This window comes from Rattus norvegicus, chromosome 1, assembly GCF_021556685.1.
Source record: "Rattus norvegicus strain SHRSP/BbbUtx chromosome 1, alternate assembly SHRSP_T2T, whole genome shotgun sequence".
Classification (NCBI taxonomy): domain Eukaryota; kingdom Metazoa; phylum Chordata; class Mammalia; order Rodentia; family Muridae; genus Rattus; species Rattus norvegicus.
In genome coordinates, this window is record NC_141534.1 from 186,970,177 (window position 1) to 186,983,268 (window position 13,092).

Consider the following 13,092-nt stretch of genomic DNA (forward strand, 5'->3'; position numbering starts at 1 on the left):
AGGAAGGAAGCAACTTTGTGGCAGAAACAGCCTTTGAGAAGGAGCGGGAGGCCTTTCTAGATCCGCAGGACGGCTTGCTGGTAAGACAGATGCATATGGCAGCATGGAGGGGACATTAGCAGAGCAGCATCAGGGAGGCAGGCCGGTCACCACGAGGCAGGCCACATCCACAGTAAATGGGTGCAGAGCCAAGGTCAGATGACTGCCTTCGATAGTTTCACTTAGTAAAAGCTATCAGCCATGCAGGGCAAAAATAAAAACATGGGAGTTCTTTCCCTTGACTGGGCCACAAGGACGGCCCCTGAAGCTAGAATTGGTGTTTGCTGGATGAATGGCCATTGGTAAATTATTCTCTCGGTTCCTTTATTCCTTGGTGAGCAAGGCAATAAATTCTGTAACTGCGAAATAAAACTCAGAATTCAGCAACGTATATCGTAAAAGGAGTTCACCTGAGTGGCCAACTGTTGCTCAACAATTTCCCCAACTATTAAATTTACTTCTTAAACTCTGGAAATCACGAAGGGTTTAGAAATTACTCAGTTCAACCCTCTCACTTTCACAGTGATTTTTTTTTCTGGAGATATTTTTAAAGCATGTTTATATATCAATTTCTCCAAAGATGTTGTTTTAATTTAAAAACACTGGGCGGCTTTTGGATTTGACCCTGGAACTGCATATGCTCCCCCGCCCCCAACCTGGAATCCTGAGTCGGGAAATGGCTCTATTCAAAACAAAATGGCAAAGCCTCAGAGTTCTGTGTTCTCTTTAAGGGCCCATCTGCACGAAAGTCAACTCCAAAATCAAACATAAGCCAAAAAGATGGGAACAAAGAAATGTTGCTGGCAAAAGATATCTCAAGGTCAAGGAAGAGACCTACATGCTCATGTGTGCACTTGCTAATCGTGTGTGCATTTGTAGTATTCACTCTGCTTTATTTGTGCTCAGAATACATCAAGACAGAGAGGCAGTTCAGACATATTTACAGCATGTAGATTTAGATCATTATCTTTTAACTTGGAGGAAGGATGAAAATGAGAATTTGTGTTTTTCAAGATCAGTACTACTCAGAGACAGCAAGAGTATTCTGGGTGTCCGTGAACATTCTGGGTGTCCATGTCTTGAAAGGCGAAATGAAAGTAAAGGTGGGTATAGTTTTGGGTAGTGGAGATGGAGTCAATCCCAGAGATGCCGAGTTCAGCGTTAGAAGAGTAAGGGATAAATAAATCTTAGTGGCTCTAATTCATTAGCTTTTGTCTTTTTCATTTTTTTCCCTTTCACTGAATTCTTCCAGCAGAAATGGTATTGAGGGTCAAATTTTGTTTTGTTATGCTTTTGGTTTCATTGAGATGGGGTCTCAAATAGTTTTGGCTGCTCTCAAATTCACGAAAATCCTCCTGCCTTAGCCAAGTGCTAAGATCAAGACATGGGCCACCATATCTGTATGACGTTCGATTGTTCTTATGCAGTGCTTTTGAGTCTTAGCTATCTGTGTCCCGGGCAACAGGCAGGAGCTCACAGAAGCCCTACAGCCAGTCAGCAAAGACGTTATAATCATTACTGCAGAGCACAGAGGAGAGTGAGGAGGGAGTAGGCTACATAGAGAAAAAAATTATGAATTTGTGCTTACATGTGTGTGCGTCTGTGTCTATGTGTGAGTTATAAAGTTGTGGATGCAATTATGTGTATATGTACTATATGCATATGTGTGTGTTTGCACATGAATGTGCACATGTGTGCACATCTGTGCATGTATGTTAGGAAAGGGGAAAAAGCAGCTCAATTCAGCAGCATGCAAAACCATGAGCATAGCCCACTCTGCCTTCTTTCCTCTCTTCTTTACTCTGATAACTCCACCACATCTCCAGACAATTGCCTGGGAAAAGCACGATCTCTTTTCCATTGTTATTTATTCTCTTTTTAAAACATAGTGATGATTAGCAATACATGTGAATTGTACACATTAATGTGTTTCATTGTAATGTTCCCATGCATGATCCTTCTTTCCACATTGACACTGAAAGTTTAATACCAACATTACTAACGGATAGCTCTTCAAGACTGCGGCAAACATTTTTTGTGCCAAGGAAGTCAGACATCTCTCTGAGCAGCAAAGGGGCAGGAAAACACCAAGGAGAGGGAGCAGCACCCTGAGCCCTCAGTTCTGTTCTGTGCCTGTTGTCGCCAGGCTGCAGACTGGGTTCCCTTTGCACCTGAATATTGTTCCACTCTATGCAAACTAACCTTCTAGAACTAAAAGGCAGACGGGTGGAGGTGCTCACCATTCACAAAAAGGCCTATTGAGAGGAAAACACAAAGGACATTGTCAACAGGTTGAGGACCCATGGCAGAGGGGCTCCTAGCCTTGCTTCTGCCGCCATAAGCAAAACCATCTTGGGCAAGCTTGGGATTCTGCATCAGAGTCCATGTCTTCACCCACCAAGTAGAAACGGCAGCAGCTCCAGCTTCATAGTGCTGGCCCCTCTAGACAAGAGCTTTGTGAACAGTGGCTGTTTTTATTAGCTCCAAGTCATACTTAGTGCTAAGAATGGAATGCGCAGCTACACAGCTTCTACCCACAGCAGCTAAGTTAAACAGCTGGTGCTCGTGTATAGAAATGAGAGCACACAGAAGACTTAGAATAATACAGGGTGCAAGCTACAGAAGGTCAAAGGAAGAAGTAACTATAGAATTAAATAAAAACCTACAAGTGGAAGAAAAGGTAGGCAAGTTTACTGGTATCACAAGCTACTTTGAAAGAATGGGAAATAAACTCCAGACCTCCTGATCCACACGCTGAGAACAATCCATGAAGCTGTCTCATGGCACTACCCCAAAACTGAAGTAATTAGCAACCAGAGGTCCAAAAGTTACACATTTTACATGTACTATCTTATTAAATCTTCATAATAACCAGGAGTGAGAGATTATATTTTCTCCACCATGCCAATGACAGCATTGAGATATGGGAAGATGAATAATTTTCCCATAACGTATGTTGTCCACGGCTTCAGTGACTTGTCATAGAAGGATAATGGGCAGAGGAGAGCAGAGCAGCTGGAATCAAGGGGACTGTCAGGCTGCTTCTTTGTGGATGTTCTCAAAAGAAAATGGGCTGGTTTTAGTGGAAGAGGAAACCCAAGAGGAGGAGTTATCATATATGGTAAGAGTTTGAGGTGAACAAATCCAGATGGCAAATATTTCCTTCCTTTGTGCTTTCCTCGGAGAGGAGGTAGGTGCTGAAGTTGATAATTTGACAATTTTACAGTTTGCCAAGTTGTTAGGGCTAAGCTGGTGACACACAGTTAAGAAGCATCAGTAGTGGGGACACTGATCAGTGGCTAGTGGTGGCAGATCTACGTGAGGGCGGAGCGCTCTTCAGGAAACCACTTCCCGATCTTCAGCTGACTCTCCCCCTCCTCTCTCGTTCCCACAGACATTGCCCACTTGGTATCAGAAAACAGTTTTTCAGGAATCATGAAGGTTCTCCTCCGCTGTCAGAGACTTAGATTCATCTGGCTTGCCAAGCCTGCTGGCCGGCACTTCCACAGAGACCCCCAGCTCTGGGCACCTCTGACATTGGATGACTTTGAAGCCATCAACCGCTGTGAGAAGCCATTACCCAAGAACTTTAACTTTGCTGCAGATGTTCTCGACCAGTGGTCTCTAAAGGAGAAGGTATCAAAGAGCGGGTCTCAAGCATTCCTGTAGCCCACCCATCTCTGTCTTCCTGGTCCTCTCACTGTGCTCTGTCTGTCAAATTTAAATCAATTCTTTATCTCAGTGAGGGTAGGAACCTGGATGGCTCCATGGAGACTCATAAGTACCAAGAACCCATAAACACCTTTCATGCCAATCAGTTTCTGTCTTTTGATTCTTCTCAGAAAACTTAGAGTCTAGGGAGATGAATTCAGATTAACTACACCTTGGTATATGTTCATCCCCTCTTGAAAAAAAAGGCAAACCACACGAAAAGGTGAGTCTCCAAGACTATTCAAATGGAGAGGAAGATTTTTTTCCCCAGGCACACTGGGAGAGCAGGTGTGGAGGAGGAGTAGCAGTAGACCTCCTGTCTGCCTTCTGTGTTAGTCAGCATTCCATCACCGTGACAAAACACCTAAGACACGAAACCTCAAGTGGAGAAAGGTTTGCTTTGGTTCATGGGTACAATGATTTCAGTTTATGTTCAGTTAGCCCTGGGGCAGCCCAGGGCATCATGGGAACGTGCATGGTGAGGAAGGTTGCCCACTCCACTCCAGGGCATCTTAGAAAAGGGGGAGGAAAAGAGTGAGAGGAAGGGCCTAGGCTCTGATTATTCTCTTCTTTATGCTCTAGTGCCACAGGAGAGGGGACCATGCCTTTTAACATCTTGGTCTTTAGGGACCATGACTTTAATATGTGGGTCTTCAGGTGATACTACTAAACCATAATACATTATTTTCTCTTTCCCATGTGTTCCTGGCCAGTCTGGAGAGAGGCCAGCCAACCCAGCCCTGTGGTGGGTGAATGGCAAAGGAGATGAGGTGAAGTGGAGTTTCCAAGAACTGGGCTCCTTGTCCCGAAAGGCTGCCAACGTGCTCACCAAGCCCTGTGGCCTGCAGAGGGGAGACCGGGTAGCTGTGATTCTGCCCCGCATCCCTGAATGGTGGCTCATCAATGTGGCTTGCATGAGAACAGGTCGGTATCACAAATGTCACATGAAAATCGTGTAGAAACACAAAGAGACAAAACATGAGAGTTTTTTGAAGTGCCAGACTTGACTAAAGCACTCCTTACAGAAAGTAGAGAAAGAAAGTTAAAACTGGGAGCAGTTGTGATGTAATAACAACAACTTAAGAAATTGGTGTCAGCGTGATAACCATTTTGCAAGAGAGGAAATCAAGGCACAGTGATGAGCCATTTGCTAAAGGTCACACCACTTGAAAGTTTTGTAATTGGGGATCTGAGGAGATGGCTCAGTGGGTAAAAGTGCTTGCTGTGCAAACATGGAGAGCTGCGTTCTCACATAAAAAGCTTGGCATGGAGAGACAGGTTCCTATGATCCCAGCACTGTGGGGCAGAGACAGGCCTATCCCCAGGGCTCACTAGCCAGACACAGCTAGTCAAGACAAAGTCTCAGCCTCACACACATACACCCACACACACAAACAAAAAAGTGAAAAAGAGAGTTGCGGTATTCAGAGTTGCACAAAAGCAACTGTAAAGGCAAGTACAAGTGTGAGTGCTTTTCCACAGCACAGGGTGTGCGGGTTCCCCCACCCCCAACCCACAGCTCTCTCTGTGTACATCTGGATTCTCTGCAACACAAAAATACAGGAGAAGAGGAAGTCTTTGGGGATGCAAAGACTTGTAAAAACATTTAAGGACGAAGGATTAATGTATCCGATTACACATTTTCCCCAAAATAGTATTAATGTACCCCAAGTAAAACACATGTCTTTCAGACAGGGGTCTGTAAGCCAGGGACTGTGATTCCAGCTGTTCGGGTAAGTAGAACTGTGATAGAATACAGCTGGCTCCCTGTGCTCCACAGCGAGCATGCGAACTGAGACCAAGAACAATCCTACAGTCCACAGAGTCAAACACTCACCAGGTCTTTTACCAAAAGATTCTCTGATTTCTTGTCTAAAAAATATCTTCAGACATCTATTAAAATAAATAAGAATGCCAAAGGATAGAGTACTACAGAGAACAGAGAGATATTTGTGCAATGTTACTAACAGGTATACAAAACCAGAAACAACTTAAATAGAAATGCTTAAATAATGGATAACCTAGATAAGGTGTAAGTTTAGTTGAGATGTTGATTGACGATTGAATATTTGGCTCTTAAGGGGGTATTGCTTAAAAACAATCTATACTAGCAATAATATAATATCATCAGGAGAATTTCATAGAATTGAAGATGCTCTTGCTGGCAATAAAATAGTTGAAAGCAAGAATATAAAAATGTTTAAATTACTATATAAAAAGGGAGATATAAATTGGAAATCAACTGTGGTTGGAAGAACATTAAGGATGGTTTATCTGTTATAAAATATACCCTTAATATTATTCAATATAAATTATTTAAATTAGGAAATCTGTGAGTACAAATATACAAGCCAGTGTTCAAAAATATAAAACAAAACAACAACAGAAGAGCTCACTAAGTGAAGAAAAGCAGCTTCAGACCTATTTACTCCCCAAAATGTCAAATCCTTTATGGGAATTTTTTTAATTGCCTTCACTCACCACATGGCAAACTATTTTGATTTTGCTGGAAGGCATGTGCAATAAAGCCTAAACTACTTGCCATCCAACAAATATTTGCTGTTCCTGTGACTCCCAAGATGGTAATCTACCCACTGAATACACTCATAAACCCACCACAGAAACTGTAACTGTGAATTATTAGGAGCAAATGACTTGTAAGAGAATTATTTTATATTTTTATATTAATTAGTCCTTCTGAGATCCTCTAATGTGTTTTCTTAAGGGTTATAACAGCTAAGTTGGTTAAAATATAGTCAGTAAATTATCCTTGGGACGGCAAGATGGCTCTGCAGGTAAAGGTGCTTGCTATGCAAATCTGGCAACCTGAGCTTAGTCCCTGGGGCCAACCTAAAGGTAGAAGAGGAGCACTGACATTACCTAAGTTGTCCTCTGACCACATGCACACCCCAGCATGAAAGGCCACCACAGTAACACTAATGACAATAAAGAAGGGCCTCCTTCCTACGAATTCAACTCCACAACTTCCTATTTAGCTGATTTTGAAATACACAGCAAGGAGTACATATTCATGCAGCACAGGTCTTGGGAATATGGAAATTTCTCTGGGGACTGGCTTTGCTATTTGCGTTGCCTTTTACTGGCATTGTGACCCTTAGGTGAGTTAGAGTTCACTGGCCTGTGATACGTGCTCGGTGAAAGGCAGTGGCTATCTGTAATGTTTGGAGTGCCACTGCCCTCCCAGGGATTCACTTTAGAGAGTCAAACCACCTGTGTACATCTTATCCTTACATCTAATCCTTACATGTAATCCTGCCCCATGCTTCTTCTTCTCAGAAGAAACTTTGAAATTCTGCCTCTGGTTAGTGTTTGGAATGAAGGGGGATAAATTAAGCTGGACCATGGTCATCTAGGAAAATCTTGGTGGTGCCAGACCACTGTATCAGTGAACTTCAGACTGGCTCTGATACTCACCAGCTATCCCCAAAGACTGCATGCACCACTGGGGATGCTTAGAATAATAGTCTCATGTTATTGAGATGACTTGGTTACTAAAGATGCTTACTGCATGAGCCTAGCTACACAAGTTCAATTCCCAGGACCCACAGAAAGGTACAAGGAAAGAACCACATCCACAATGGTATCATCTAACCTCCATATAAAATAGAAACACACCCACACACACACACACACACACACACACACACACACAGAGAGAGAGAGAGAGAGAGAGAGAGAGAGAGAGAGATCTTTTAAAGTTTTTGAAGAGTAGTCTCTAAGCATCTGGGCATGCAACCTATCAAAATTTTAATGGGCAGGCATTTTCCTATCTGCATATAATTTTTCACTCTGTCTTGTTGCACTGATGTAATATGTATATTATAAAGCATTTGAACAAAGGAGATAACACATGAAAAGAATTCTAGTGTCTCTGTACCTTTTGTATCTTCCTATTATTTTCTTCTCTCATTGCCAGTGGATTATCTTGCAAAACTCACCTTGGTTGAAAGATTGAATGAAGTGATGTTCACAGAAACCATGCCATAGAATATAGCGTGATGACTACACAATCAGCTTTCAAGCATGACATGAAAGTGGTTCTTACTACTAGCCCATCATTGTCAACCAGGTGCTGTCATTATTCCCCACAATAAAAGTAAAGAAGTGAAGGCCAGGGAGACCCAAGTAATAAGGCTAGCGAGTTGCAAGGCCAGGACTAGACCCACAACCTGTCAGATTTGGAAGCCAGAGCTCTACTGATGCCTCATGCCAGGGTCCAGTGGGATATCCCAGGGAACCAGGTCACAGGTGGCTGAGGGCTGAGATCTGAAGTTCTCATTCATCCAGACACAAGACCCGCATTTCCCCATAATCTCCAGAGCTGTTAGCTCAGGAATCGCTTTCTGTTCCAGGGCTTGTCTTCATGCCTGGAACAATCCAACTGACCAGAAAAGACATCCTCTACCGGCTGCAAGCATCCAAGGCCAAGTGCATTGTGGCCAGTGAGGAAGTGGCCCCTGCAGTGGACTCCATTGCATCAGAGTGTCCCAACTTGAAGACTAAGCTTCTGGTGTCTCCACACCGCTGGGACGGGTGGCTCAGCTTTCAGGAATTACTTCAGTGAGTATGTGGGTGGGAGGCACTAGCAACAGCACCAATCACAGCTACAGCTACAGCTCTGATCTGTTTGACCAAAGACTCAGCAGAAGCCAGAGTTGATATTAGGCCCCTTCCCCAGAAAGAATTATTTTTAAATATATGAGTATTATGTCTACATGTATGTCTTCACATCACATGCATACAGCCCAAGGAGGCCAGAAGAGGGCATATGAACTTCTGGAACTGGAGTTTCAAATAGTTATGAGCTGCCCTAAGGGTGCCAAGAATTGAACCTATGTCCTCAGTAATAATAGCAGGTGGTCTTAGACACTAAACCGTCTCTCCACGCCCTAAAGAGTCATTTAATGAAATTATTTACAGATGAAAGAAAGAAATACAGCTCCACTCTGTCCTTTCTGTTTCTGCTGCTGTGATTAGTGTGCTATAGGGACAGGCCTTTGCCCAGCTTCCGGACCACAGTATCATGGTCTCCGTTTTATTCCTTGAACGTGCTTTAGCTCGGGACCTTTGCATCCACTGTCCCTCCTGCCTGGAATGTTCTTTCCTAGTCCTTTCCATAGTTGTTCTATCTTGTCGGTTCCAGTTCAAATGTTTTGTCGTAAGTGGTGATATTCCTAGCCATGTCAATGGAAGCCATAAGACTTCTTTTCCTTTCATGGGTGTTTCTTCATGTTGCTGGTCCTCTGAGTGAACAGGCTAGCCTCTTGTTCTCTTAGATTCAGTTTTTCTACTCCAAGGTTGGGACTGGAAAATTAGGCTCCGAAGTCAAGTTAGGTGCACCACTTGATTTTATAAATAAAGTGTTATTGGCACACAGAGGTGCTCATTTGTTTGTATATTGTCTATGGCTGCTTCCATTTAATAATCGCATGCCTGCCATCTGGCCCTTTGCAGAAAGCATTACAGCCCCTGCCTTAAATTAAACTCTTCAAGGATGCCAAGGTTTTTCTTGCATGTTTTGGTTGATACCTTTATCTTTTAATACCTAACAACACACATCTGCATGCTGAAGGAATATTTAATAAGCAGATAAAAAAACGATCACCCTCCATTTTCTTCATATGTAAAATGGAGATAATTATACTGCAAGTATCTAGTGGCATTTGAGGACAAAATAAGCTAACATGAGAGAGCATTTCATAAGTTATTTTAAAAATGGGAAAAACATTGATTGGCAGAATAATATTTATTTAAGTAGCCAATGTTTTATAAAAATTTTAAAAATCCAACTTATATTTTATGTGAGTTGTAAGCCTGGGTGAGCTATGTGACATTTCCGAAAGACTGCCTCTTAATCTATGAGATCAGAACACTGACAGTTTGGGGTTGCAGCAGAAACGAATGGGATAAGGTAAATGACATGCGCGACACAAGGGCTAGAACGAATGGCACAGTGATTGCATTGTATTCATGGCTGACTCACAGGGCAGACGAAGGAGCAGGAGTTGGTGTGGTTGACTTTCGTTGGGAGATGGACGGATGGGGTACTGTCATTTGAGGGAAGATGAGACCAGCGATACAGCTCATCAGAACAAGGCTTGGTACTGACTGAATGAAAGGCCTTGGTCTTCAGTCCCAGCACTACAAACATGGAAATTAAAACTAGGCATGGGGTATATTCAGAAGGTCAAAGTGGATCAAATTCAGAATGAAGAACTTAGAAGCCAGTTTAAACTACACAACAAGACATTGTCTTGAATGAAAGAAAGAAAGAGAGAAAGAGAAAGAGAGAAAGAGAGAAAGAAAGAAAGAAAAGAAAGAAAGAAAGGAAGGAAGGAAGGAAGGAAGGAAGGAAGAAAAGAAAAAGAAAAAGAAAAAGAAAAAGAAAAAGAAAAAGAAAAAAGGCAGGCAGACAGAAAGGGAGGGACAGAGGGAGGGACAAAGAGGGGGAGATAACCAGTAGAGACTGCTATAAAATAGTAAGCTTAGTTTAGGGGCTGGAGTAATGACTCAGCTGTTAAAAGCACTGACTACTCTTCCAGATGGTCCAGGTTTGAGTCCCAGCACCCACATGGCAGCCCACAACCATCTGTAAGTCCAGTTCCAAAGGATCCAATGCCCACTTCTGGCCTTCATGGGTACTGCATGCACATGGTACACAAACATACATGCAGGGAAAGCGCCCATTCACATTAAGCACACACACACACACACACACACACACACACACACACACACACACACACACACACACACACTGAGCCAGTCACATGGAGATCAGGGGTCTGAGAAGATCCAGATGCCTTACAAGTGGAGAATATGACTCTGGTATAATGAGAAAAAATCTTAAAGTTACCAGGATAGAATTATCTCTGAAAATCCAGAACTCAAAACTTAGAAAGCAAGAAGAGAGGAAAACCAGACTTCAGCATCACCCTGTGAACGTCTTCGTGCCTCTCAGAAAGTTCAACGTCTCTTCTTTCAGTGAAAAGTAAACACAGGGATGAAAGCCTTGTGCTAACAAGTCCCTTACTTAATGGAGAAATGGGAGATGTCCCCTAACCTAGGATGTTAGGTAAAGTAATCTAATCACCCTCTCTGGAACCCAAAACATCCAACTTCACCCAATATTTGTTCTGAAAGAAAAAACAATCAATGACCTTTTTCTATCTTAAAGAGAGTTGCCAAAAATGTCTCAGTACTTTGTGAAACTACTTTTGGCATTATGGACTGAGTATGTTTGTTACCTAGCGAGCTCCATCTTAGTTTTCAGTGGCTTCATTCATCATTGAAATTAGCCGAGTGTTAGAGACGTAGCTCCAATGATAGAATCTGCTTAGCACTCGTGAGCCCCTGGGCTTCTCCAGTGCAGCATAATTTAGAGGTGGTTGCACAGGTCTGTAATCTCAGCACCCAAGAAATGGCAGCAAAAGGAAGTGCACAGTTTTCAGGCAGTCTGGACTCTGTGAGACAATGCCTCAAAATAAAACAGTAACATAAAATAAAGTTCACCAAAATAAAACCCGTTACTCGGAGTTTTTTCAAAAAGATTAGTTAAAAAATAATACACGAGGTGTATATATACATATAATACAGGGCACGGTGATGCATGGCATTTGTCCCAGCACCCAGGAGACAAAGGCAAGCAGATATCAATGAGTTTAAGGCCAGACTGGTCTACATGGTGAGTTCCAAGACAGTCATGGGCTACATAATGACTTCCAGCAGAAGTATGTCAGTTCACCTCCCATGGCCTCCTCTGTCACACAAGACAATCTGAATCCGCAAATCCCTGCCACACAGTGTGCACCCCATTGAGTCATAAGCCTCACCCAGATCCCTCAGTGCGGGAATGGTGTGTTTGCCCAGGGTTGAGAGGAATTGGAGAGCCGTGTACACTGACAGTCTTCTGCTCTCACCTACAATAAATGCTTTCTGATTTAGTAATCAAAGTACAGATGATGCAAACAGTGCCGATGGTTGCCTAGGTGGCTCAATGAAGCTAGCACAGGCCCGAATTCAGCCGTCCTTCATTGCCAGCTGTCGTATGATGCCAATGTGACTAGAATTCCAGACATGCATAATGTATACATGTATACATTCTATACAATGACAGTGTTTATGGGCTGTGACACAGGATGAATGGGACGGGAGAAAGACAGTGCTATCCTGTCTTCATTACTCTTTTTTTTTCTCATAGTATGTGTGTGTGTGTGTGTGTGTGTGTGTGTGTGCGCGCGCGCGTGCGCGTTCCCATGTGCATAGGCACATATATGTGTGAGAGTACACATGTACATGATTGCATGCAAAGGCCTGAGTCTGATGGCAGGTGTCTTCTCGATCTCTCTCCACCTGACCCATTGAGTCAGAGGCTTTCCTCGAACCCATCACTAGTCTAGAATGCGATCTTGTGCTAGGGACCTAGTCTCTACCTTCCAAACAATGGAATCACAGATGGGCCTCCACAGCTACCTGACATGCTTGGGTCCAAACACTGGTCCTCATCCTAGCCCACATCACTCTTCTTAAAACAAGCAAATGTCTCCTATAGGACTTTATATCTGTTGACTATAATTCCCCCAGGCCCATTTCTAAACCAATCACTGAAAAGGAAAGAGAAGATCCTGATTGGCTTAGCTTAATTATAAGTAAGTGAGAAGCATGTGGCTCCCTAGTACCTGAACAAAACCAGACTTTTATTAGTTCTGGGAAAGAATGGGATAGTTATTTGGTCAACTATTAGCTGTTTATATCAGAGATACGGAAGATACTGAACAACAACAGAATTTTTAAATTTGCTCTCAATGTATTTGACTTTTAAATCTAAAGGTCTTTCTCTAATCCCTAAATCATGAAATGGTATTGACTGAGAAAGATTCAGATCTGTTTTTGAATTTTTTATAAATTGCAAAGACATTGAAATAAAGTATATGCTCTTTTGTTATTGATGTGGTGAGTTACCTTGGTTGTCTATTTGTCCTACAGAGAAATGAGCTTTAGAATGAGGGCTTTACCCTGTTCTTTAGAGTCCCTCTAAGATTCCTGAGAGTTCCCCTTAGGGGAGCTCTGTGGTAGGTTCAGTCCATTGTTCCCTTGGGCACCTGGGAAGCCAGCACAGAACAATGGTACAGAGTCAACTGATCTCTCCTCGGTCTCTATCTTGGGGTTCATCCGCAGATCAGCCTCTGAAGAGCACAATTGTGTGCAGACAGGAAGTCAAGAGCCAATGGCCATTTACTTCACAAGTGGGACCACAGGCTCCCCCAAGATGGCTCAGCACTCACAGAGCAGCCTTGGCATTGGGTATGCCCTTTGTGGAAG

The 13,092-nt window shown here is 42.9% G+C and overlaps 1 protein-coding gene across 1 annotated transcript in view; it reads left to right on the forward strand.

Moving 5' to 3' along the window:
• The window catches only part of Acsm4 (acyl-CoA synthetase medium-chain family member 4), a 24,412-nt gene continuing 11,320 nt past the window's right edge, over positions 1–13,092 (forward strand). The window contains 5 exon segments of the mRNA NM_181695.2: positions 1–80; positions 3,434–3,675; positions 4,464–4,674; positions 8,124–8,331; positions 12,949–13,092. Of these exon segments, the coding sequence (NP_859046.1) occupies positions 3,475–3,675; positions 4,464–4,674; positions 8,124–8,331; positions 12,949–13,092 (764 nt within the window). The 5' untranslated portion in view covers positions 1–80; positions 3,434–3,474.